At 42.5% G+C, this 27,412-nt stretch overlaps 2 protein-coding genes across 6 annotated transcripts; one reads left to right on the top strand and one right to left on the bottom strand.

The window, feature by feature from the left end:
* The first annotated feature begins 282 nt into the window (after positions 1–282).
* loxl3b (lysyl oxidase-like 3b) lies at positions 283–23,657 on the top strand. Of its 5 annotated transcripts, none has more exons than XM_046412910.1 (16): positions 283–875; positions 4,084–4,437; positions 5,188–5,351; positions 7,130–7,347; positions 9,646–9,711; positions 11,382–11,438; positions 12,707–12,914; positions 13,215–13,395; positions 16,431–16,585; positions 18,110–18,265; positions 19,331–19,490; positions 20,374–20,617; positions 20,833–20,948; positions 21,297–21,433; positions 22,063–22,174; positions 22,266–23,657. In XM_046412910.1, the coding sequence occupies exons 2-16, from the start codon at positions 4,092–4,094 to the stop codon at positions 22,337–22,339; spliced, it is 2,394 nt and encodes a 797-aa protein (XP_046268866.1). In that variant the 5' UTR covers positions 283–875; positions 4,084–4,091; the 3' UTR covers positions 22,340–23,657. The 5 variants fall into 5 exon arrangements, with proteins under 5 accessions (XP_046268866.1, XP_046268864.1, XP_046268865.1 ...); XM_046412908.1 differs by lacking the exon at positions 18,110–18,265 and adding an exon at positions 17,296–17,466 and having other exon boundaries at positions 285–875; XM_046412909.1 differs by lacking the exon at positions 18,110–18,265 and adding an exon at positions 17,296–17,466 and having other exon boundaries at positions 285–870.
* A 1,605-nt stretch (positions 23,658–25,262) lies between these two features.
* On the bottom strand, positions 25,263–27,227 carry mrps26 (mitochondrial ribosomal protein S26). The gene is made up of 4 exons (XM_046412914.1): positions 26,823–27,227; positions 26,178–26,324; positions 25,938–26,061; positions 25,263–25,699 (listed from the first exon to the last, which is right to left on the bottom strand). The coding sequence occupies exons 1-4, from the start codon at positions 27,041–27,043 to the stop codon at positions 25,568–25,570; spliced, it is 624 nt and encodes a 207-aa protein (XP_046268870.1). The 5' UTR covers positions 27,044–27,227; the 3' UTR covers positions 25,263–25,567.
* Positions 27,228–27,412: the final 185 nt, after the last annotated feature.

Here is a 27,412-nt window from a genome sequence, read left to right on the forward strand (position 1 = left end):
TCGAAATAAGTCGCAGGCGATGTCGTGCGATGTGTTCGTTCGACGCAGACGAACATGGGAAACCTTCCCAAAAAACACACTAATTATTCAATCAGAATCAGAATCAGAATTCCTTTATTAATCCCTGGAGGGAAATTCTTGTTTCTACAGACAATTGCACATGCAGTATTCCCGACCAAGAAAGGAGAAAAGTGCAGAGTATAAAAATAGGATAAACCAAAGGTTCATTTAAAAGGCATACTATCTTTTCTGAGGCCACAGTTTGCTTTTTAATTTCTAAAGATAAGAGTTAAATGTCAAATCACCGCTTCAGCTTCCTATGGAGAAGTTTAGGACTGCAGGTTTTAATATTTTACTGACTTTACAGTCAAGACATTTTTACAAGAGTTTTATTTGCAGGGGTTTTTTCCCTTCCGTCGGACACGTTGCGCCTCGTCGGGCACGTAGCCTGCGTGTGAAAATAAGTGAAATTCCCGGGGTTTTTTGGCAGCAGGAGAAGACGGGCTGTTACGGAACAATCCATGAAAGAGTTAGTGTCCTTCCAGGGAATAAATCCAGCCCACTTCGGCCTCGCAGCCTCCTCCTCTTCCTCCCCCGCTCAGTGAGGGCTGCACAGCTGGCAATTTACAGACAATAACGCCGTAAGGAGTAATTGGCTGCTGGGTGCACCGCTGCCCCGCAAACTGGACCCGCGTTTGATTGATGGGGGAGATGAATTAGAAGAAGAACTGGGATATTAATTAAGGATTTGGGGTTTGTTTTTTTGGAGCTGGTGGGGAGTTTAGTTTATGAACCTCTGAGATCACCAGCACTGAAGACCCAGCTGCCTTCTCTCCACTGGAGCCGTTATAACCTCCTCATACCGGGAACGTAAGGTAACATTTGTAACATTTGTGAACAGTCCTCAGTGGTTTAACTGCGAGAATCAGATTATTCCGCACTTTCACCCGAACAACAAACTAAATGTAACACTTCCAGGCTGTTATATTTCGTCACTGCTTTAATAACCGCGAGGCAGCACAAAGTCGCCTCACGCAACGTCAAGTCCAGCCTGCAGCAGCCAGCAGCACATCTGGTCATAATATCTACGCCAGTAAAACAAAACCCTTCACTTGTAGGAGATGAAGACAAACTGAAGAAAGCTTCAAGGGGAAATCTCTCTCCAGAACCAAACTTGGTAAACCAGTCTGAGGTGTATTCACAGAGATCCCTGCTGCCAAACATCATCTCTGAGCTGCGGCTGTGTGTGTTAGTGCTTTATAGGTCAGTTATACACAATACAACAGCATTCTTTGTGCTCACAAGGTGTTAATCAGCCATCAAACCTGCCTGTTCATCAATTGATTCTGGTCCAAATGTTCTGCAGCTGACCCTCTGTGGGAGTTTTCTGGTTTCTTAAAGAGCTCATGTGTCACGCTGGAGGAGGACAAACAGCAGCTAAATGTGTTCTTATGCACAGCTCTCTTATCAAAAAGTGGTTCAATTCCTCTGTTGAGTTTGGAAAAGGTTTCATCCGTGCGTTTGCATCTGGACTCATTTTACCAAACAGTTAGGTGGAGAAAGCCAACAAAACCCTAATTGCACTTTCTGAGAACTTCTAGGAAACGCTTGACCACCACGTGTTTCTATTTTGAGCTGCTGCACTTATCTTTCTTTCCTCCTATATATTTGCTTCTATGTTTGAAACACGTCTCACCCCTCGGTGTTCAGTTTGTTTCATCACTGTTGCTATCCCTTTGATGCAGTTTTAAGTAGAACATCTCACAAAGTTCCTCTGAGGTCAACAACATGCTGCAGCGCGACAGGAAAATCGTGTGTGTGTGTGTGTGTTTTGGTGGGTTAAGTGTGCACTGCAGTGTCTCAGGATAAGACTTTGTGATGACCAAAGTGTTTGGTATGTCGACGCAAAGAGCCGTGCTGATCCGGAGAGCAGCTGCCTTTCACGAGACCTGATCCATGAGCACATTGGTATGGAGGGTGCCTGCTGGAAAAGGAGAGTCGGGCTTGGTTTGAATCAGGACTGGACTGACAGAGAAGCGTTGGCCTTTTTATTTAAACTCTGCTGCGTGATGTGATGGATCTTACATTTGTAAATAATGAAATAATCTTTTATAATCATGTTTTTTAATTAACGATCCAGTCGTTATTTCTGTTAAATAGTTCTTTGAAGGCCCAAGCTGTTCCAGGCTCCATTTCCTCTGAATGGCTGCAGTAGGTCAGCCTCCCTCACAAGATCTTCTTTTTTTGCCATCATCTCTATCAGTTTTCTGATAGAGATGATCAAAGTAACTGATCAGAAACATGGTGCCTTTGCTGTAATGAAGCCACACAAGAGCTGAGTTTGAGATTGTCTTGGCACTTGATTTGGCAGCAGGAAAGCTGCATGTGAATGACATGGTGAGCAGCTACTGTATCAGTAAACTGTGTGGATGGATGTTTACATCGACCTTCGTTGATTTCTCAGAGTTTCATCGAGTTGCATAGATATCTATATATAGATATCTGTCAGAAATGCTCCAACATTATGGGAACTACACCTTGTTGCTCTCCTATCAGGAGAATTAAGAGATCTAGTGTAAATCACTTTCATCTGTGTGTTTAGTAGAAATCTGGACAGGATGTGTTTAGCCTAGCTTAGCACAAATTGGCAGCAGGCCATTTTTTCATATAACTCCAGGTGAATAAGTAACCGATAGTATTCCTGTGTATCTGTGGTGCATAGTGTGGGTAGCTTCAGCAACATGATGAAGAATTTTCTTTAAGATCCAGAGTGTGTGCACAAAATGTGGCACCACGTGTCTTTAGTTCGGACGGTGGCTACGCCTGCTGACCAAAGGTTAGCGTGTTCGTACACTTTGTGAAATCGGACTCAGACGTCGCAGTCAGTCTCAGACATGTTTTGGAAAGCGCAACTTAAGGTTGCGGTTTCTGTACAAACACATCACACTACTGTATTTGTGTCTCTGGAGGAACAACCCCCCCACACTCGCTAAAAGCTAAGAGGGAGTGTAGCTGCCAAGTTATCAATAGCAGGCTTGTGTTAGCATTCAGTACCCACCAGAGCCTTACAGGAGGGTTTAAGAGAGCCAAGTGGACATTTGTAGGGAAAAGGTGGCTTGTTGTACCCAGTGGAAAATGAATGTTCTGGATAATAATGATGCCTGCTCAATTAAAGCTGAACAGCAAGACACCAACATGGACAGAAAATCTTGTGATAAACAGGCTGTAAAAGTGCAGCTGTTCATTTCATAAACGTTCATATCACTGAGGCTCACACATTTTCGAATGTCCAGTGTTATTCTTCCTCTTGTCAGTGTCCAGATGCTTTGAGTCAAACTGCTGGAGCAACTTGACCCTTTAACACCAATCATACTTCCACATGCTGCACATATTTCCAGCTCTTCTGTGTGAGCCCTCTTGATGTTTTTTTTAGTATGTTGTGAATCATACACTCCTGCTGTGGTTGGTGAGAATCCATTTCCACAAGGGCCTTTTGGTTACTAATTCCAACCCATAAAATATGTATTTTTCTGATCAAAAAGAAAAGTAATATTATAAATGATATTGTAATATACAGTAGTGCATTCCCTGTGTGTATACAAGGGTGTGTCTGAATCGTTGTGAAGGAGTAACTTTATATTTTGGGAAATATTATATTTCTGCTCTCTTTCCAAGAGTTAGCTGAGCACATCAATGTCACACTAATATCTGTATGCATACAAAGCTGGGCCCAGAAGCTGTTTAGCTTAGCCTAGCATAAAGGTTGGAAACAGCTAGCCTGGCATTGTCTCCTGCCAATACCCTTAAAGCTCATCAGCTCACTATGTACTGATTTATGATTCCGTACAAAAACAGATGTATTAAAACAATATGTTGTGTATTTCTGCAAATATCACACTAGTTCATTCTGTTTTCTGTAAGTGTCTGGTGCACAGCTCATATAAGAAACAATTGGGTGTGCACATAAGTTATTATCATTTAGTTTTTTGATAATCTACAGTAGAATCAGGTCTGTTGCCATTCTGAAGAATTAGAAAGCCTTAACGAGGTTTTGGTTTGTCTTTTCATTTTCTTCACCTGCAGACAAAATAATGGAGAAGTCATTAAAGCAGCAGCTAGCTTTCGGCCTTCTGTTTGGGTTGTGGTTCCCTTGTTGTTTGGGCCAGACCACGCGGTCGAACACAGCTACACCAGCAGCTACACCAGCAGCCACGCCATCGCCGTCGCCCCAGTCCCAGACCGAACGGCTAAGAGTCAGACTGGCTGGATACCCACGAAAACACAACGAGGGTCGGATAGAGCTCTTCTACAAGGGAGAATGGGGAACCATCTGTGATGACGACTTCTCCATAGCTAACGCCAACGTCCTCTGTCGCCAACTGGGCTTTGTCTCAGCCACCGGATGGACCCACAGTGCCAAATATGGAAAGGGCCAAGGTAAGAGTGACCTCAGCCCCTTCCTGAGATTCAGTTTAATGTGTAACGATTTTCTGAAATAAATTGTCAACCACAGGATTTTGTGTATCAAAGTAAAATTTAAACTTTCTAAACCTTTGCAGTTGTATGTGGCAAACACCATTGATCGTGTAATCCAAGTTAAAACATATTCTTATGTGAATATTCTCGGCTATGCTAGCAGCATTGCTCCAAGGATGACAATGTCAGTCTTTCGGTTAGTTTGTTACTTTGGTTCAGACTGAGAGTTATCAGCATATAGGCCTATTGTATGGACTGGCACCCAAAAAAATAAACTGAATCTGGATAACTTTCCTCTAGTGCCACCAGCAGGTTTGGAGAGAAATGACTCGACAGCTATCAAATGGATTTCAAAGAAATTTGGTACAGACATTCATTGTAACGAATGATTATTTAGGTTACCATCAGGTCTAAATGTTGCTAATCCATTAGCTTGGACTGTGACAAAGTACCTGCAAAGAAAAGGACTTTCCCATCAGCTTCAGCTGTACCTTTTTAGCTTTGTGGGCTGGTTAGCAACTCTTAGCATGTTAAGTTGGTGGTTGGTGAACATGGTAAACATTATACCAGCTAAACATTAACATGCTGATTTAAGGTCCGAGAGCACCAATGGTAGAAAAAAGGCAAGTGTCACTTCCAGGCCTGGATCGATTACTTTCTGTAGGCCTGGGAGTGTCCTGGAGCCACACTGACAGTCTGCTGCCTGTCCAGGGAAAATCTGGCTGGACAACGTGCTGTGTAACGGAGGTGAGAAGAGCATTGAATCCTGCAAGTCTCGCGGCTGGGGCAGCAGCGACTGTACTCACGATGAGGATGCTGGAGTTGTGTGCAAAGACGAGAGGATCCCTGGCTTTGTGGACTCGAATGTTATTGACGTAAGTTGCCAAATTCCTTTTAAGAGATTGTGTAATTTTGTCGCCTTAGAAATGATGTTCAGCATTCATTAAAAAAAGCTGTTAAACCTTTATGTTAACTGCTCCACAGCCTATAGACTGTATGGTTTAATCCACATGGAAGGCATTCAGCACCTCAGTGTGACGCCACCTGTAGCTGCCACACACACATGGTGTCGATTAGCTCTGTTCTGCACCACGTGTCTGAATCTGTTGAAAACAGCAGCTTCACCAAGCGTATTGTCCTGAGGTGATGCACGGCGTGGAGAGCTTTCTCAGCAAGCCTGACAGATTTTCCCTTTGAGACTGCAGGATCAGGGGTTGAGGAGAAGAGCAGGGTCATGACCTCAGGGTCGCTGGCATTTCAGATGTGAAATTCTGCTGTTGTAATCTTGTCCCCTCCTTTGACAGCAGCTCTCAGGATTTAGGAGTCTGACTTTTGGAATAAGGCTCGCCCCTGTTTTGCAATGGCACCGTGACTGCGTCCTGGGCCTTAGCATGGCCCAGTTAGTTAGCTCAGACAGAATGAGTGTCTGATGCAGTCAGATCTTTCTCCAGCTCCGACACAATGATGTGGTCTGGCTATGCAAGACTGGGGTTTAGTGATACGAACAAATCGTAATGGATTAACTCACCCTAAGCTAATAAACAAGCGTGTGTTTCTTCCCAAAGTGTTTTATATCCGTCCTAATCTTTCCTGAGATGTTTCCCTTTTAACAGCTGTCTAGAGAGCTGTAGACTAGAGAGTCCAGTTTTCTGACACTGTTCAGTTCAGTTCAAGAGTTTTGTGTTTGATTAGTAAACATTGCCATTGCCTTTGTGTGCTAAAATGCTCAGTTGGAATCATATGTACGAAGCTCTAATACTCCAAGACAATCTGGATGGTCTTGGTAACTGATCACTGATCGCTTTATATTGAATTGCACTGAGGTGTGAATGGAGGAATACAACACTTCAGCTGGGATCAGACTACAGTACCTGATATCAGCCCAACGGTGGCCCAACCTAACAGATACGGGCTTTAATGGGGCTTTGATGTGCATAGTCGCAAATAGTAGAATAATAGAAACACTTTGACACAAGTCAGGTGGAAATGATGGCTGAATGAATGTGAAGCAGAGAGTTTCTAAAGAAAAAAAAGGTCACTCAGCAGACCCTCCCTGGAGAAATAAAGATTTAATCTGTTTCCAGCTGATCATCAGTTTCCATTTGTGTTCTTAGATGTCCGTTTGTATACGTGACTGGTCTGAGGTGAACAAGGTTAGACCGGCAACTCGCCTCCACAGGCCACTGGAAACAGCTTGAATGACTGAATGAGGTGTCTCTGTTACATAGTAGGATCTTCTGAAAAACCTTTCAGAAGAGTTTAGTGGGCAAACTTTCACATGCACAGCTGCTCTCCCGGCCAGATGTGGCGTCCAGACTTCAGTGGTCACAGGCAGTTTTTTTCTTTTCCAAATAAACCACAGCAGAATTGAGTCATAATGAAAGGCAGTCACGTTTACCTCTTCTGAGCTGTTAGTGAGAAGATTAGACCTAAATTACTCTTCGTCATAGCTGTGACTCACTGTTTAGTCTGTATGCATCCAATATCAGTGTGTTAGATGATGAAATGATCTGTAGAAAGATTTTAAAGGAGTCAAAATAAAGGCAGATGATGACACATTTTCTCTATGTAATCAATTCATTCTTCACAGATTCTGCATTTGCATTTTATTGTCAGATATTCAGAAATTTTTATTTATTGTCTTCCGGTGCAGGCTCACGTCGATGAGAACAAAATAGAGGAGGTGCGACTCCGACCGGTGTTGGCCATAGCCAAAAAGAGGCTGCCCATCACGGAGGGTGTAGTGGAGGTGAAATACAAAGACGGCTGGGCGCAGATCTGCGACCTGGGATGGACAATCAAAAACACACGCGTGGTCTGCGGCATGCTGGGATTCCCGCATGAGAAGAAAGTCAACAAGAACTTCTACAAGTAAGTGAACTGCTCGACTTCAGCCAATACGATGCGATTCTGGTGTTCATGAGGTTTGTACTCAGAACTCAAAATCTGACCTGTAGGACAGCTGCTGAGCTGCTGCTAATGGGATGTTTGCTGCAGATTGTTTGACATTCCCGTGGCTTTAGTCTGAATGGCAAAGTGGCGACACCTTGACAAAACCGCCAGCAGGATCTTCGTCTTTGTCCGGTAACGATTGGACATTGTAGTTACTGCTGTGTGCTGTGGATATGAGAGTCTGTCGACTTTGTCTTCCATCTGCCACAACTGCAGCTTGACAACAAAGCACACGAGCTGCTGATTGTTCTGTTCCGGTTCTCATTTCTTCTCTCGGAGGATGTTTTTGTTTTTGCTTCGGATGGACAGAAAAGCCCTCACTTTCTGTGTGTGTGTGTGTGTGTGAGACACAGTAGGGTCACATATTTCTGTCTCTGTTCATTACTTTGCAGAGGAAGCTGAAGAGTGATTATTATAGCTGCCTGCAGAGATGGAAGTGTGGAAGAGTATGAACCCGTGTGTGTTTTGTCTCATATGTTTTCACATCTGCAGGGCTCTGTAGTAATGCAGTGATATCAAAAAGAGAAAATCACCAAATCATCACAGTTGACAAGCTTTAACAAGAAATTGCTCCCAGTGACATTTTTGCTTCATACATGTCATGATAAACGATTAGATTTTTCATAATCGTGGTTGGTTATGTCTCTGTTGATCAAGTAACTGGAAAAAAATGTTTCAGTCCTGAATAAGGATAATTGGTAGTTAGCTGTCCTAAAAACAGGACAGGACAGAATCAAAAGACTAATGGCCCCATTATGACACTTAAGACCTAATCCCACTGTTTTCCTCACAAATTAAATACATCTGAGCTCTAGACTGAACAGAGTCTTCTGTGGGACAAGAGGACAGTGACTGTGCAGTCTCTGACTGTTTTTGTGGACTCTGAAAATTTCCCAGTTTGCTCCTCCAGTATGACTGCATGCATTCCTGGCTTCTCTCCAGCTGAAGGCGTCTTAGTCGTCCCCTGCAGATGGTTCACAGTAGTCCGAGGGGAAATGTGTGTTTTCTCTCAGGCTCGTGTGAAGGCTGAGGTTCAGGGGATTCGTCAGGGAGGTTGGCTGGTCACATAATACACAGACAATAAGGACTGGACTGGAAACAACCTGCATAGAGTCAAATTGTTCTGTGTTGTGAGCCCCTTTGTCCTTTTTTTAGTCTTTTCACTAATATTGTGTGAGTGAAGAAGGAGAAGTATGGACAAGCATGAGTTTGAGAGTCATAAGAGCAGATACATACAAATAGGTCCGTACTGACACTATTTGCCAATAGTTGAATTTGTGACAATAGAAGTCATTGTCTTCAATTTTCATCATTTTCATGCAACAATGTGTGTGTCTGTTAGGGTGGAACAGCTTTTAAAACTATTACGGAACACAGAAACCCTGGCCTGTGACATAAATATGTTACCAGCTGTTATTACAGGCAGAATTTTTTTTTATTATCTGCGTTCAAAAGAGTTCTCCACCAGCTAACACCATCTCAACATGGACAATTAACTTGGCGATCGTTGCTTAATCTAGTTACTTATCTTTCCTCTCTGAACCTGGCTCCTACATTACCCACAATGCAACTTAACTACTAACAGATGTGTCCGAGATTCGGGAGTTTTATGCAAGTCGTGGCTAATGTAGCATCAAGTCTCTAGCTTATAGAGCTTATACTGTCATGCATGCTGATTTTCATGTATCAGACTAAAATGAAGAATTAAAATAATTTGGGGTTGGGGACATTCATGTTTTGGACACTGAGTGTGTGCTTTTATCAATTCAAGTCTATGATGACATGAAAACACTGAACAAGCTTCAGGGAGATTTCTAAGGTAAAAATAAGGTTATTTGAGATCAGCTTTAAAGAGAACTTCTATGATATCACCAGCTAACGACAGGTAGATGCTATGATGTTTCAGCGGCTAAATGAGACTCAAATGGCCACCATAGCGCTGAGTTCTGAATACTCGGAATACTTCTGTGATTGTGATCGTACATCGGTGACCTGAAGTCTGTATCATAATGTACTGGAGACTTGTGGAATCTCAAAAATGTTATTCACCACTGACCCTGAAGTATTTTACCTTAATGACGTGTGTGTGTGTGTGTGTGTGTGTGTGCAGCCCAGAGACAGTGAGTGTGTTGCATATATCAGCAGCCTGTGCGTGAGTGTGTTTGCATGAAGTCTCTCTCCTGTATGTGATGGAATTTGGATGTCTCACTGTTACAGACGTCTGAGAAAGCGAGCGGCTGAGAAGGTCCCCAGGCCAAAGGTTAATGTTTCAGTCGGCGGAAGGTACACTGTCGCTGGGAAAACCCACCGTCCACCTCCGTCTGAACGTACTGTAGTTTTGACAGTGGGTTTCCTGTCAGAGTAGACAATAACAATTCAGCTCCTGTTTCCAGCTCGTCGACCGCTTTCTTTCAATCTGATATTATATTGTTATGATGTGCGGCATGTGAATGGGTTGCGGATTTTAATTTTGTTCCGTTAAGACTCACGATTGCCTTGTGTGGAGGTTTAGTCCTCTTCTCCTTTCTGTTTTGTCTTGCTTTAACATTTTTACTGACATGGCAGAGATTGTAAAAACTGACCTAATCAAGGGAGTGTTTCAACATCTGGTGCACAAATAATTCCTGTTGATAAGTACGGTAAATGTATATGCATGAAGTACATGAACTTAATCATTTAGACCTTTTTGAAGCCCCTTTTGATGGGACAGTTGTCATCAGTCTGTGCTGTGTCAGTGATGGGGGCTTAATATTTTCACGGATTAGTCCTTTTTAATCCAATACAACAGCTGGAATTCCCATTCCTCACTATGATTGCTATGCTTTTTTTTAGGAGGCCAGTAACTTTTCATCCTGGGTTCTTCAACTGAAACCATATTAGTCCACATGACCAAAACACATCTGTGTTTGCAAATAATTTACAGCATTTGTTTTAATCTTACATTTAATATTATTCAACAGGAGCACAGCTTTGCTCCTGATTTGTTAAAACATGATAACAATCACTTTCAGATTTTACATGACTTGGGTGTGGACCAGAATAACAAAATGAATAACGAAATAACAAAATGAAATTACATTTATTTTAAACCCAGTACTAAAAAAGTTGAAGAACCCACTAACATGGACTATGTGGTTTATGTAACATCATGTTTTATTGATTCACTGACCTCTGTAATTTAAAAGCATTGCCATACATCAAACAAAATCAATGTGGTAACTTGAGGTTCACATTGCCTACAGTCACAATAACATAGTTTGTACTAACAAACATGTCAGTGATCATGTTTTTCATATTGTACACCATGTAGCCAGAGGTATATGGACACCCAGAGAGCACACCTGTTTATTCCACCTCCAGTTCATCTTGAAGTTGTCAGATTGGGTCGATGGCCTGCTCGGTGCACGCCAGTCACGTTCTTCGACATTGAACATCATATCGTTATGAGCCTGGCTTTCGTGCTTAGAGGCATTTCTTGTTTAAACAAGAAAGAGCTTTCCACAAACTAATGCATACATTAGTTATGGCATAACAGTAAGATTTCCCTTAATGTGAACTGTGATTCTTTGCTGAAACTACCAAAAGTAGGCAAGCGTGCAGAAAAGAGTTTGTCCACATACTTTTGGCTATGCAGTGTATATCAGCCTGTGCTGATGAAACGTGTCAAAATAATTGTAAACCAAATTTTGTGTGATTTAATTCTCTGTTGCATTTCTGTTTGTGTAAAAGAATGTGTCACTTTCAACAAATCTTTGAAAATAAAAGTATACTGGGAATTTGACGTGTGAAAACTGTGTTTTAACAGCTTTGTTGAAGGAGACACATCCTTTTGAATAATCTGACAGCAGTTTTTAACATGATTGTGTGTCATGTCTTTGTTACTTTGATGTTTCACTTTGTCACCTCATGTTCTTCTCCTAACTGTGCGGTCTAACCACGTGTTTACCTTGCAGGCCGACATCCAAAGCTAAAGCTAACTCTAAGTCTAAACAGAGCAGCCCTGGCAAAAGGTAATCTGAGGATAAACATTTCAGTGGGTAAATTTAAGACCCACACTCATGCTGCTTCCACAAGCCTTAACAAATGACAACTTCAGGGGCGGATTTGACAAAAAACGTTGGATGTTCTCAAGAATAGAAATAAAATTGCTGTGGAAAAGTTAAAGGAAATTTTGGTAAATATGCTTGTTCACTTTCTTGACATAAGTTGAAGGAGGAGGAGGAGGACTGACACCACCGTCGTGTCTGTAGGCTAAATGGTTGGTTAGCTTTGCTCAGCATGAAGACTGGAAACACAAAGCCTGTCTAAAGCATCAAACTTTGCCCACCAGTAGTTCAATACTAAGATTAGTTTAATACCAGAATTGATAAAACTAATGAAATATAGGACGTTAATTGTGCAGGTTTTATGACTTTCGTAGAGAGCCCGGCTAGCTAATTCTTCCTGTTTCCGGTCATAGCTAGCTTGCGACTCCCTGTAAAACACTAACTTTATATTTCTCTGTGGATTAAATAAAGATATGTGTGTTAATTAGTATGCTTTTGAGATGTTGTGAGACATTTGTCAACTCTGGCAGAACCCCAGGATAGCCCCCTGGCCCGTTCTGGTCTTTATGCTAATTTAAACTAAATAGCTGCTGACTACAGCTAGATGTTGAGGTGAGAAAATGGTTTCAATCTTCTCCTCTAACTCTTGGCAAGAAGGTAATTTGGCATATTAACTGAAATGTCAAACAATACCCCTAATTTTTAGGTTTGCAAATTAAATTTATACAGTAAATCTAATTTAATGTTCTGTTTTACTAAACACAAATTAACTGTTGGTACAGCTATGAATATTTCCTTTCTGTCCAACATGTTTTTACATTTTTTTTTTACATATAATTTAAGATAATATTTGTGCCAGTTTGTGTGAGCCTGAAATGATTTTATTTTGACTGTAGTGTAACATGAATTGATGTATGTGCATGTTGTAATGACCTGCAGCAAACCCACAGCACTTTAAAGAAGAGTTATGAAGCCCCACATGTAGTCATTTATGCATTTCTGTGCTCATTCATTTAATACTTTTAATTCTCAGCATACTGTCAAATGTCTCTCATCTAATCTGAGCACAAATGATGTATTCATTCATTCATTTAAATGAGTGTGAGCACTAAGATAACATGGAAAACTAAATATGGTTTGATTGTGCTGTCAAAGTAAACGGAAGAACCAGAAATATTTCTAATAAATTTTAGGTTCTTGTCAAATTGCTCTGCTGTCGCTGTTCCCTCCAGGTTGTATTTGGAGCGTCAGAAGAACTACTTCCACATTCACTCCGTGGCGTGTACGGGCACCGAGGTCCACCTGGCAGCCTGCCCCCTGGAGTTCAGGAAGCCAAACGCGACATTCTCCTGCGAGGGCGGCACGGCGGCTGTGGTCAGCTGCATGCCGGGGCCCATGTTCATGCAGAACACTGGCCTGAAAAAGAAACTTAAAGTTTCGGTAAAGTGGTCTTTAACTTAACGGCAGCTCAACAGGCCCTTTTTATATTTTGACTTAGTGGGTAAAGCACAGTTTTTAAGAATGGCTCTGTTCTATTTAAGTGTGCCAGTAAGCTGTGACACTGGGTCAGTGATTTTGCACAGAAACAGAAGGAGATAAATGGAACTCAGCCATCATTTATTTTATTACTTACACGTTTGCTTTTGCTCTTGTGACATGTCAAAATGTGCTTTGTGATAAAGGCCTGTCGAAGGACAACCAAAAGTTTTTGCGTTTTGTGTGTGTCTGCTTGATCTTTAGAGCAACGTGAGGCTGAAGGGAGGCGCAAGGCTGGGCGAGGGCCGGGTGGAGGTGCTGAAAGACAACGAGTGGGGAACGGTGTGCGATGATCGCTGGAACCTGCAGTCAGCCAGCGTCGTCTGCAGGGAGCTCGGCTTCGGCAGCGCCAAGGAGGCTCTCACCGGAGCCCGCATGGGACAAGGTGATGAAAGTTGTGTCAGCTCGGAGAGAGTTTGGTCATTAAAATGATAAATTACAAGACAATAAGAGATTAAAGAGCATTACAAAGACCAAATTTACATGCTGATCTGGATTTAAATTTTTGATATCTGAGTTCTCGTCTGAGAAATTTGTTAATAAGGTTTTTAATTTCTGTGGTTTAAGGCAGGAAGCTAACACTGATCCAGCACGCCTGATTGGTCGGCTGATTTGACAATCTAAGTGTACGTTTGGTGCATTTGGAATGGAGGAAAAGAATCAGAAAGTAAAAGTGAAGTGGAATAGCCATCCCCCCAGTAGGAGGCCAAAAAACTGTTACGCCCCCTGCAGAGGCAGCACTCATGTTCAAGGGTCTAAATGTTCATCCTGCAATCAAGTTATCAGTTTAGCACATCTGTCAAAACACACACAGATCCCACTCACACAGCTTGCTTAGAAATATTTCTCGAAGTAAAATACAAAGTCTATGAGCCCTAATGAGATGTTATACACCTTAATACAAACAAAAAAGGGATGTTTTCATAAGTGTCCGGACTTCAGTCGTCAGTTGTCTATCTGCAGCCTGTCTTATCTCTGAGGTCATCGCTTCACCCACAATCTGCCCTCAGCGAGTCCACATTCCCACATATTTCCCATTTAGAGCTTATTATAATCTCTGAAAGAATGCTGTGCATGAAGAAAGAAGGAACAAAACATGAAACATGAAAAAAGCACATCACTGTCTCACACACACACACAAAGTCATGTTTCCATCACTTTTTGGACATTACATAGACTTACCGTACATTCATTTCCTGGAGACATACCATAACCGTAACCACCACTTGCCCAGCCATAACCACAACCCTAAACTTAAGACAAATCTTCTATCTTAAAAATGAATGATTTATGTTATGGGGACTTGTGTTCAGTTACCACATGGAAGGCGACTCCCCTCAGTGTGACTAAGTTAAACAGATTTCCTCCTCCTGTTGACCGGAAGCCAAATCCGACTCGAAATCCCTCAGCCCTGAAGCTGAATGAATTAGTGAAGGAAGTGTTGTGCCAGAGCTGTCCTGTCGCTCAGAATAAAAGCACCAGCTAAATGTTATAATATTTATGTAAGAGTGTGTGTGTGTGTGTGTGTGTTCCTCATTAGAGATTCTCCTGGACAACATGGAGTTGGGTGTAGTTTTGAGGTAAATTGTCCTGAGATTCCTCCAAAAGAAGAAACAAGCAGGCTTTTGAAAGGAACATATTCAGAAATGCAGGGTGGGGATGTCTACAGCGGTGTGTGTGTGTGTGTGTGTGTGTGTGTGTGTACATTATGATTTCTACCACAGAGGAAGTCAGCGAAGGAGACTCTTCACAAAATCCCTTTGAGGCAGCAGCATACCTGCTCTGTGCTCAGATGGATGTCAGACCGCTACCCGGCTGAATCGGTCCAAGAAACATTCCTCGGCGTCAGTGAAGTCGGAAAGGAGCGCCCCTGAAGGAATTCCTTTCACTCAGATTTCGTAATGCAGTCGCCTCATGCTGCTGTGACTCAAAGTGATGGAGTGAGTGGAGTTTAGATGGTGAATGTAAAGCAACACGCACGCTCAGCAAACGGGCTTCAGGTTAAAAAGTGAGCTGCGCCTCAGCTTCTGTATCCATCCATCCATTTCTATACCGCTTATCCGTCAGGGTCGCGGGGGAGAGGCGGGGTTCATCCTGGACTGGTCGCCAGTCAATCGCAGGGCCAACACACAAAGACAAACAACCACACACTCTCACCTAGGTATTGTGGGAGAACATGCAAACTCCACACAGAAGGGCCCAGACCAGGATTCAAACCTGGGACCCTCTTGCTATGAGGCAACAGTGCTAACCACTGCACCACCGAGCCACCCCCAGCTTCTGTATGTGCCTTTGATATCGTCCCGTCTGCTGATTCACTGACTGTCTCGCTTCTTTTGTTTTGAGTCCCTGTGGTGTGACTCCACCTGCGTCCAGTTCGTCAAAGTGTTTATACCTTTTTTCCAGGGTTTCCAGGGCTTTAGTGCAACAGGAGGCAAAGTGTGATCAGTCAAGGCTACTGTGGCTCTTAATAACTAATGACAAAGAAAAAAGTTGCTCAACAGAAAAAGGCTTCACTGTTGAGCTGAGCTGGATTGTTCTAATCTGATCTGAGAACAGCATTACAGGGATTCAAGCTCATTAACTGTTGCAGTGGTTGCATATAAAGACCCCGTGACCCATTAAAAATGAAAATGTGTAATTGCTGATATCCAGACGTGGTAGAAGTACTCAGATGTCCTCTCAAGTGAAAGTAGACATACCACAGTGTAGAAATACTTTGCTATAAGTCGAAATGTTACAAAATGTAGTAATAGTACCAAAGCATTAATGTGTACATCACTTTTATGTCTCAGCTGAGCTTCATGTACTGCTGAGTAGCTGGTGACTGCCCCTCACCGACCAATAAAGTCTGAACACATAATAATATATCAGAATTTATTAGTTTACATCATGTATTATTAGTCTCAGTCTACAACAAGCAACCTCAAAATTGTACTTAAGCACAGTATAAGGCGTATACAAGCGCAGCGGGAAGACAAAACTGCGGCTGGTATTAAATATAGACTGTCTGGCAACTGATCCTCACACTTTTAACTGATAATTCCTATCACATTATTCATAAAGGTCATGTAAAGTTCACCACCAGCTTGAACATTTAGGTGTCTCAAACTGCAATCCCCCTTCACAAGCCCAGCAGAAGAAACACTCACACAACACAACGAAGTCTAGACTTCATTTCCATGGCAAAGTAAGGTTTGGTAAATGACTGCTTATACTTGGTTTTTCTGTCCTACTTAAGATCAAACCTAAGAAATGAGGCCCCTGGTTGGGCTTTAACCCATCACTTTGCCCTCATCGGGTTCTCAGGACACTCAGTTAAAGCAGAATTTAAAACTGCTCCACAAACCAGTCTTTAAAGCTGCTGTCTGTCTGTCTGTCTGTCTGTCTGTCTGTCTGTCTGTCTATCTGTCTGTCCAGGAATGGGTCCGATCTACATGAACGAGGTGAAGTGCCTCGGTCAGGAGAGGTCCATCTGGAACTGCCCCTTTAAAAACATCACATCAGAGGACTGCCAGCACATGGAGGACGCCGGCGTCCGCTGCAACATACCCTACATGGGCTTCGAGAACTCGGTCAGAGCTGAACCTCCTTAAAAAAAAGTTTCATCTCCAGTCGTATTTTATTACTGTAAAGGCAGAACAGGAAATTATGTAGATTACTTGTGAACACTGGGCTGCATTGAATTTTTCTTTACTTTCTTCTGATTTGATTTATGTAGAATCGAAAAGAATCTGATGAATCTGTGCTTATTGTATTATCATTCATTTTGTTCTCTGCTGCTCTGGAGGTGAGATTGACATTTGCAGAAATCTCACATTTTCACTCTCAATTAATACCTCTTCACTGATGTCACAAAAATCCCTAACATCAACGTCCAATTTGTCTTTTCCTGACTTTGAAGTTTCATGTTTCGATGGACTGAATTAGCTTGAAACCAGCTCAATTAATTTTAGGAAGAAAGTGTCAGAAAACATTTTTGCAGAGACGTTTTGTGACAACAGTGACTTCCTTCTAACACAGAGGATGTCTGGAGTGTCTTCTCCCATATTCCTCCACGTTTCCTGTAGATGCACAAAGAGGCTGGACTAAGTGGGATAAAAACCAGTTTTCAGCTTGAGTCGCATACATGCAAACCACTAGTAAAGTAAATCCTACAATGTTAACCTTTTAAGATTTGAGACCACAAGTGTCAGAACTTCTAACAGATAAAATTTTTATCCAGTCCAGCCCTTGTGCATCTCTGCTCTTCTTTGTGGTCTATAACCCCTTCGGCCCCTCACAGATCCGACTCACCGGAGGACGGACCCGTTATGAGGGCCGTGTTGAGGTGTCGAGCTTGGACTCTAACGGGACGCAGAGCTGGGGTCTGATCTGTGGCGAGACCTGGAGCACCAAGGAGGCCATGGTGGCCTGCAGGCAGCTGGGCTTGGGCTACGCTAACCAGGGCCTGCAAGTAGGTCATTAACAGCACTCACAGAGTCCAACTTTCTGCAGCCGAGCGGAGCTGCTGTGGTCGCCTTTTAGTATGTTTGACATATGCAAATATAATGTACTGTCATCATTTTCTTACAACAAATACAGTTAATTCTATGCATATATGTTCAAATATATTCAATATTTTGGTAGAGTCACATATTATCTAATATGTGCAGGCCGCTAATACTAGTTAGCACAAATATGTTCCTAAAACTATCTAAATATTTTTTGATATACTTGAACATGTATGCATGTGTTCATGTATGACAGTACATCATAAGTTCCATATGGAGTAGATGTTTCTGTTCCTACATGGAAAAAACGGTTCTGTTTTGGTCTTTTCTGTGTGGGTGGAAATAAACTCACACGAAGTTTCTAATCAAACTGAAAAGCCACTCACCACTAAAGCCAAGTGGTGACCTCATCTTGAAACCATGCTGACATTCTCCACTCCGGCTGAAACCCTAACCAAACTGCTGCTTCAACAACACGCTCTCTCTCCACCGCCGGAGGACTGTGTGTGAGCAACGTTAGCCTCAGCGTTAGCCTCAGCCCAGACAGCTCAGAGACAGGACAGGAAGTGTGTCCCTTCACTGACTCCCAGCAGGACATTTCTGCAGATCCGGATAGTGGGCGGCCGGAGCAGTTATGAGGGCCGGGTGGAGGTTCAGGTTGGGTCCAAGTGGGGCACAGTGTGCAGCTCAGGCTGGACCACAAAGGAAGCCATGGTGGTGTGCAGGCAGCTAGGGCTCGGCTACGCCATGCATGCCGTCAATGTAAGTAGGACCAGTAGCTTGAATGAACACATTTGCTCCACAGTGAGAACAGAATTAGTGTGTGGAGGATAAATCTCTGGAGATGAACAAAACACACACAAAGAAATGAAAACAAGCAACCTGATGGAATCATTGAATCATGACATTAAATTAGAATTACAAAAGTAAATGTTAGGAACGGGAGCAGCTTGAAAAACAGTAAAACTGCTCCAAATTACCTTGGTAGAAAAAATACTGACAAGAAGGAATACATTAATCAAAGAACCTATTCAGAGAGACTTAAGTTCAAACTTATCACAATGATGTCAGTCAGCATTTCAGAATTAGCTGCTGTTAATGTATTTTAAAGGTAAAAAAGTTCAGATGTGCAGAAAATGTGACACAAAGAATTCTGCTTCTTGTCAGAGCAGAAATTCACACAAAAACTCTGAAAATGAAGGTATTGTTGATGGTCCTTTAATTATGGACACATTTGTTTTGCATTTTGATATAAAAAGGTACAGCACCAAATAGCTCCTCTGCATCCCACAGTTTAATCATATTTCAAGTTAACACTTGGCTGCAAACTGTGTTGAGTTTCATTTTGAGTCACATTTTGGGTGTAAACGTGTATTTGGACATCAGCAGTGAGTTGATGCTGTCAGTTCTCTTGTTCACTTACAGGACAAAACATACCACAGCTGCACACCAAGACTGAATTTGTTATTCTAGTGTGAATAGTGAATGTTTGGGTGAAGTAGGAGTAAATCGGTTATAGTTATAGTATGCAATCAATGTTTTTATATTGATTACACACAACTTCTAAGCTGAAGCAACATGATAGAAAATACTTAACTTAACTGGAACATAACTGAGAGTCCGTCCGCTACGTTATATGATTAATGAACCAATCAGCACAAGTTTTTTGGTCCTCCAGGGATCATAAAGTCAACATCACGTAGTGTCCTGAGCGAGCAGGCAGAAATCTGTTTTTCAGAACATCGCACTGAAGTCTCCGCGGCTCCGTTTGTGAACGAGTGTTTCCCGTGTTTGTCTGTGTGCTATGGTCTGAACCCTGACTCTAAGGAAACCTGGTACTGGGACAGCAGCAACGTGACGGACATGGTGATGAGCGGCGTGAAGTGCACGGGCACCGAGATGTCTCTGAGTCAGTGCCAGCATCACAAAACTGTCAGCTGCCAGAAGTCGACGGCGAGGTTTGCGGCGGGAGTCATCTGCTCTGACAGTGAGTGACGGTGACATACGGAAATGTTTAAACAAACTGATCTGCAGAGACATATTTTATGGGGTCAACCTCGAAGGGGCTAAAGAAGATGTAGAATCCTGTAGTCATGGGTTCATAGAGGAAATTTCGCTCTTTAAATTTCTTCTCCTGAGCTTTCTGACATTTTTGTTGAAGTTTTCTCGTGGTTTGTCTTTTTGGAGGGGTTGCTCATTAGCTGTTGTGTCTGTGCAAAGCCAATGTTGGTCACTTGTAATCCTGCTAAAGTAATGTAACTATTTGAATTACTTCATCAAAGTAAAGTAACTTACGGCATTTGATTATTTTTCTAATAAATGTTTGAAACTGGCCCATAGACAGAACATAAATACACGGCCTACTGATGGGCACTGATAATACACATCACTTAATTATGTCTTGAACACATAATATATCAGTCACATCAACCAATCAAATCTATGCCAGCGATGCACATTGATTTAGTTTAACATCTGAGCACATACTTTACAATTAATAGAGCCTGTCTAGACATCACCACCACCTTGTGTCCCAGTGACTTTTCTGATCCATAAATGTGAATAAAGATCCGAAGCAGTAAAACAAAGTTATATTCTATATAAGCTGAAAATAATTTATACAGATGTGAAGCTTCTGTAATCACATAATTTTTTCCTCCGTAACTAACTGACAGTTGACGTGGCAGACACTTTCCTGTCCAGTTTAATCTGTCTTTCTTTTCGTTTTGTGGTCCTCTGGGGGCCTGGTTGCTGCAGGTGCACAGGAACAAAATGCTCACTTGCTTGTGAAGTGATTCTGGTCTTCTGGTCTTGATTTTGTTATAAGGATCATAACTGCAGTCTAATCCTGCTACTGCCTCTGTGCCCAGCGTCCTCTGACCTCGTCCTGAACGCCCCTCTGGTCCAGCAGACGGTTTACATCGAGGATCGCCCTCTGCACATGCTCTACTGCGCTGCCGAGGAGGACTGCCTGTCCAAATCTGCAGCCAAGGCCAACTGGCCTTACGGACACCGACGCCTCCTCCGCTTCTCCTCCCAGATCCACAACATCGGACGGGCTGACTTCAAGCCAAAGGCTGGGCGCCACTCGTGGGTCTGGCACGCCTGTCATGGGTAACGTTGCTTTTTTTTTCTAATTAATGTAGTTTCTGGCGGACAGCTGAGATGAACTGTTTCCTCATAACAGCAGAGAGGAGTTTGAGTGCACAGAGATAAGGGAGGACACTGCCATCGTCCGCACATGGAAAAATGATCAAAGATATGGAATAAAAAGTGCTCTAACTTACATTTTCTGCCATTAGCAACAACATTTTGTCTGTGTTATGCAGCCACTACCACAGCATGGATGTTTTCACCCACTATGACCTGCTGAATGCCAACGGTACCAAAGTGGCAGAGGGACACAAAGCGAGTTTCTGCCTGGAGGACTCAGATTGTCAAGAGGGTGAGTGTGACGTCTGACGCGAAATCGGCCATAATCTGTGCTCACGTTTGCTTCACGCTCATTGGACCGAATAGACTCGACACCCGTGGCTGGTCTCCTCAAGGGACGAGGCAGTGGAGAAAACCACGTGACGCAGATACAGGAAGTGACTCCTGTGTTGGTGACCATTGTAATTCACTATGAGCATGTTATTATGCATTTCCTCTGAATTCTGGAGTAGAAGTACACAGTGCCATAAAAAGAAAACACGCAGGTATTGTACAAGTACCTCAGGTCTGTACTGCAAGAAAATACTGAAAAACACTGACTTCCATTCAACACACACTGAAGATCGCTGAACGCTTTCAGGTGTTTCTAAGCGATACGAGTGTGCCAACTTTGGCGACCAGGGCATCACCGTGGGCTGCTGGGATTTGTACCGTCACGACATCGACTGCCAGTGGATCGACATCACAGACGTCAAACCCGGGAACTACATTTTCCAGGTGAGCGTTGATGACATAACAGAGCAAATGTACTTATTAACAGTGTACACTGAGACGGGCAAGTCCTCAGCTTCTACAGCAACCCCGTGGACAAATAGACACGATATCACGTCAGCATTCGTTCCTGGCCTCTCTTGTCTTATTCCTCCCGTCTTCCCGTCTCATTGTGTTTACAGTTTTTTGGATCACAGTACAATTTAGAGAGGAAGATATGAATGACGATGAATGATGAATGATTCTCCTGTCTGTGTGGAACCAAAATTAACACCATAGAGATCGCTAGAACACCACAGGAACCCTGTTTCCAGACCTGGAATTCAGATAGCACAGGAACTGAAGGATGCTGTCAGTCAAACCCATAAAAAGAATAAAATAATAAAAACACTGAAGTCATTTCTGCTGTGAAGCCTGACAGCAAAGCCCGAAAGCTCCTGCTGTACATCAATAAGCATTTCAGTTCAGTTTCCCGATCCTGTCTGTTTCTGTTCTTTACTCACCCCTCTTCTGTACATCCTTCGTTCCTTTCCTCGCCTCCTTTCCTCATGTCTTAGTCCCTCCCACCTGAGATGTCACATCATAGAAACGTCACGTCATAGAATTGTTCCCTTTTCGTTTCTCCTGCTCTTCAGGTTGTGATCAATCCGAATCAGGAGGTGGCTGAGAGCGACTTCACCAACAACGCCATGAAGTGCAACTGCAAATATGACGGACATCGAATCTGGCTCCATAACTGCCACATTGGTAAAAACGCTAAAACTACGGCGTGTTAACATCAAGTTTGTCTCTCTGTTTGAATAAACTGCTTTATTGGTTGTGTTTTAAACCCCTACAGGTGATGCGTTCAGTGAGGAGGCAGAGCGGAGGTTTGAGAAATACCCCGGGCAGCTGAATAACCAGGTTTCTTAATCAGCAATAATTTTAAAAACAACATGAGAGTTAAAGTGGGGGTTTAATGAGTAAAAACGCACTTCACTAGCTCAAAAAGAAAGACAGAAACCCTCTCAAAGGATTCCCCCACGTTTCAGATTAGTTGGAGTCATGGAAGAAGACGACCATATTTCTCCTCCAGTGAATGTGTTGTACATCTGAATTATTATACTTGAATATTCAAGTGCTTATGTTTTTTGTTTGTTTGTTTGTTTTTTTGGAGTTTCTTTTCTCGGTCTAATGTGAGATAATGCTATAATTTTTAATCACAAAAGAGGATTTTATCAAGTCGTAGAGTCTGTGTGCGACAAATGTGCAGCCTCCAACTGAATGTTCTTATTCCGAGTTATGAACGAGGTGCTATTTTTTATTTTTATTATGAATATTTTATAGATATATAATTTGTTTTACTTGGAGCAGGCTGGTTCAAAACTACCTGAGGTGTAAGCATTGGCTGCTACATATTTAAAGAGCAAAAACTGAGGCAGGGACAGGAACAAATGCAGCTGAAATTCCTACTGGCCTTGAATGCGACTTCGTACTGAGACCGATGAGACAGACCGTTCACTCTGGATTGGAGCCAGAGAAAAGAAGTTTTTTAACGTCACTTCCTGTTCAGTTTTATGCCGTTTTCTGATCACAGAAACAGTTTAATTCAAATCATAACATGCCTGCCTCCACAGCTGCAGTGTTTTGTGGATCTACTTTCACGTGCAATTCCAAAAAAAGCTGGGATGCACTGAAAAACGTAAATGAAAACAGAGTGCAACCATTTGCAAACAAACTATTAAAAAGTGTTTCTGAGCACACGGAGTAGTAGTGTTGAACGTCCGTCCATCCTTGCTTGTCCTCGTGATACTCTCCCACGTTTCCAGTGAACCTGTTTACCTGTGGGATGTTCCGAACAGGTGATTTCCGGTCGGTCGCAGCTTTCCCAGTCTTCTGTTGCTGCTGTCTCAACTGGTTTGAAAAGTGCTGTTCAAGCTCAGATTAAGCTGAAAATCGATGAAGGCGATGAGGTAAAACATTAAATATGTTGTCTTTGTGCTAGTCATGACATCCTGTCTTATTTACACAGCGTTGTATTGCTAATATCAAGGCGCTCAAGAACAAGGCGTTTTCATTGGCTTTGTTGTCACTTTAGTTCTAGTCTGTATGTATTATGAATAGTCATTTAGAGTCAGAGCGTAGATTTTATTGGGCAAAAACTAAAAACTACAGTTAGCTTTGAGAATTGCTGCACACGTGCTGATGTATTCACCTCTGCTGCACCAAATTAAAAGGAGAGGAATAATAACTGTGCCGTATTTGAGAGCCTTATTTGAGTCACGTTGTTGAATGTCTGCGGCCCTGATTTCAGTCTTTTGACTTGTCGGATGTCCACCGCTCGCGACATGTCCAAACCAAACCACCTCTTGTTTTCTGTCCTTGTTTTGTGTTGAAGCCTGACAGCTAAAATCACCCACTGCTTCACTACACAAATATGCTGAGTTTTGCAGCTTTAACACCATGACGAGAAGCCAGATTTAACTTTTCCTCGTTCTTGTTTCTAAAACTGTGCCACCAGCAGACTTTGCATGTGCTGCATTGACCTTCATTATAGTGTGTATTTGCTTGTACACGACTCAGTGCAGTCGTTTGGAAACAAAACCTTTGGATCACAGTGGGTGACCTCTTTGGAAAGGCTTCTGGCACGTTTGAAGCTGTGAAAGGAGGTTTGGTTTGAATGTGACTGAGGTGGGATTGTGAAAGATAAACTGAAGTTTCTGCTGACACTGCAGTGAGTAGATACTGACTAGATTTTAATTTGTTTTTGCACTTCTATTTATTACATAGTTAAGGGACTATTAATGAATCTGCAGAAGTGGCCTGATGTACTGACTGTGATTAGTGGCTGACAGCAGCTGCTAACCCGAGAGTTCATCACAATCTACTCTGTCGCGTTACCTCCTTCTTTAGATTAGATTTACTCCCAGCCCTTTGCTGCCGTGGTTGAACAATCCCGTTAACCTCAGTTAACTAATCATATTAACCATGTGCACCGCATTACAACTCGCATCCCGCGCACGTTTGACACTTAAATAATAACATACTGCTATTCTGTAAAACGTGCTGGGAATTTTACTTATCATATACTTTTTAAACTGCACTCTGAGTAGGTTTAGTCCAGTTTAACATCTTCAAACGACTTATATATCCAAAAGAAGAAAATCGTCACATTAGAGAAGCTGGAACCAGAGATAATTTCTAATTTCTGATTAAAAACTTAAAAATTTAATCCATTATAAACAGAGAGGCAAACGACCATCCCAGCTCAACACCAAACTCCTGTTAAAATTCAATATATTTTTGAAGACATGACAAAGACGAAGGATTTGAAATTGGCTGGAAGGTTACTGAGGCGCATTAAAGGTTTGTCTGATGTTTGGTGTCGTTATGTGCACTTCCAGACAGCGGGAACACTGTGGAGGTAACAGCTGAACTCATTTCTAAATGAGAAGCTGAGTTATGTATTCAAGTTAAGTAAGCCCAGTATTTCAGACTGTGCGTTTGTTCCTCTTCACACTAAAGCCGCTGCAGAGTCTTCACCTCTGATCGTCATCCACCTGCAGGCCTGACTTGACAGGAGATGATTACACTAATTCAGCAGCACGTTGTCACACGAGTGGCTTAAAACTGGTGGTTAACGCCATCAACAGTGAGGAGAGCAGCACACAGCGCCACCTACAGGGCAGCATCCCTAAGTGCAGGATGTCACTGAGAAGAGCGAAAGTTATTTTCAGTCTCAGATTGTTTTAAATGAGGGTCAGTTTCCAACTTATTCACTTTTGCCAGCTGAGTAAGTGCATTTAGCAACTTCTTCCCATTTTCATCCCGTACCGTTAAAAAAGATTTAGACTAATTTAGCGGAAACTCAAAAAATTTATTACATACGTATAATAAAAAGGTGGTAATGATCAGGAGAACATGTGGGGATGAACTCAAACATGAAATATAAAAGGCAGCAGGTGCCTCACGGTTGAACTGTTCTCATCTCATATCCAGGTACAGATGGAAATACTGAACTCAAGATCAGACTTTTCTGATGACATGAGAAGTTATCTGCTAATGAAAAAGCCTCACGTTTGAACAAAATCCGGGCTGAATGTTCATCTGTCTTTGTTTGTCTTCTGAGACGGACACATGCGGGTTGGGGGGTCCAGTGTTTCACTGCAGCATTGTCTGTTTAACAACCCTCCCATCTTTGTCGATGGCAAAGTTGTAGTTCTTTGGATTGTCCAGAGCCTCTTCTATACGCTGATCCAGGTTCTCCAAAGTGATGAAGTTCTTTGCATCCTCCTGTTAGAGATTGAAAGTCAAAGTCAGCCACAGATCAAATTTGTAAGATCACTATTTAAGAATATGACCAGGAATTTATTTGGATCCCTTCCTCTTTGACTTGCAGAAGAATATCTTTTGAAGAGCAGACTACAAAAGTGCATCAAAGTAGCTTGTAGATTGATTTTAAACATACAATTTCCAGTGTGGTTTGGAGGGAGAAAACAGAAAGAGGACAAACAAAAATTGAAAATCTTACCTGCAACTGCAAAATTTCCCTCTCTTTTTCTTCAATGAATTGCTGCTGTTTTTGTTCATGCTGGATGACAGCTTCCACCTGCTTACGCTCAGCTTCCTCCTTTTCCTTCTGGATCCTCTCTATCCTGAAAGACCCAGAGGAACAGAGGAGCTGTTACTTCTAGGAAATCTTTTTTTATTTTAAACCACAGAGAGAAGGAAGCCTTTATTCTTCATTCTGTCACATTGAGTTTCTTCTCACCTGAGTTTGAGCAAGCGGAGGTTCTCTTGGTTGTTCCAGGCCATGAGGGCGCGATGCTCCTCCACCTCCTGCCTCACCCTCTCCTCCGCCATGGAGCCCGCCTCCTCCTCGTACTTCTTTCGAAGCACCTCCTCCTTAAACTCCAGGCTGACAAAAACACAGAGGAAAGTACCAGGTTAATGATCTCATTATTTAACTCTTCAGTCATATCAGATGCATGAATCGTTCTGTCTTCACATTAGACCCGAAAATGTCAATTACTTACCCACAAATATAAGTGTTTGTCGGATACCTTTAGTTAGATATAATGCAATGCCATGCAATGCAACATCAGAGGCAAGTCACGTTGCTGCTGTTTTTTGGGGTTTTTTTTTTTTTTTTTTAGGAAAACAAAAACTTTGCAGATTCGTGTTTTCCAATTATTTGTTAAATGTTTGGTCTAAAACAGCAGATGAAATTCCCAGAGCCCAAGTTGAAATATCTTCATTTGTCAGGCCAATAATCCAAAAGACAACAATATTTAGTTTAATATCTTAAAGTATTACTACACTGTGCTGAGGTTGCAAATTAAATTTTTTATCAAATTTCTCAAAGGGAACATGAACACAACTACGAGGAAACAGCCAAGCCAGTAATTTAACGTACCGAAGCGCCCTTATGATCAGCTGGTACTCCGAGAATCTCTCCTTGAGGACGACCATCTCCACCGGATCGACCGGGGGAGGCACTTTGATTCGCCCTTCTTTGGACTTGGCTACCGGGTCGGTGCGGGACTTTCTTCCCCGCACAGCCTCCACGAGCACGGCGCTCCTGGGTGCAAGGAGCCGAGCCGCCTGGACGCTCCTCCCGCCGATTACCTGGAACATGTCGGCGTCGAAAGGTGGCAACAGGTGCGCGTTCTTAGTCGCTTAATTTAAGAGTTAACAACAGCATTTGGGTTTGAAAGCTACGCTATAATTTAACATTGAGACGTGAATGTTACAGCTGCGAGGCAGCGGCCATGTTGGTGTCCTCTGACCGGAGGAAGTAATTACCTAAGCTGCTAAAACGTTGTTCAGACTGTACTGCCATCTGCAGGTGACAGAAAAGATGATTTCTAGTAGTCTCTGTCCCTCGTGGATGTATTAAAAGAGAGTTTTTATTGCCCGTGAATGCTCTGCATCAGTGTTGTTGTAATACAACGCCCTGGTGCTAAGTTATCTATAGCTAACATGCTAGCGAGTTAGCTAAACAAG

Source organism: Scatophagus argus, chromosome 15, assembly GCF_020382885.2.
Source record: "Scatophagus argus isolate fScaArg1 chromosome 15, fScaArg1.pri, whole genome shotgun sequence".
Classification (NCBI taxonomy): domain Eukaryota; kingdom Metazoa; phylum Chordata; class Actinopteri; family Scatophagidae; genus Scatophagus; species Scatophagus argus.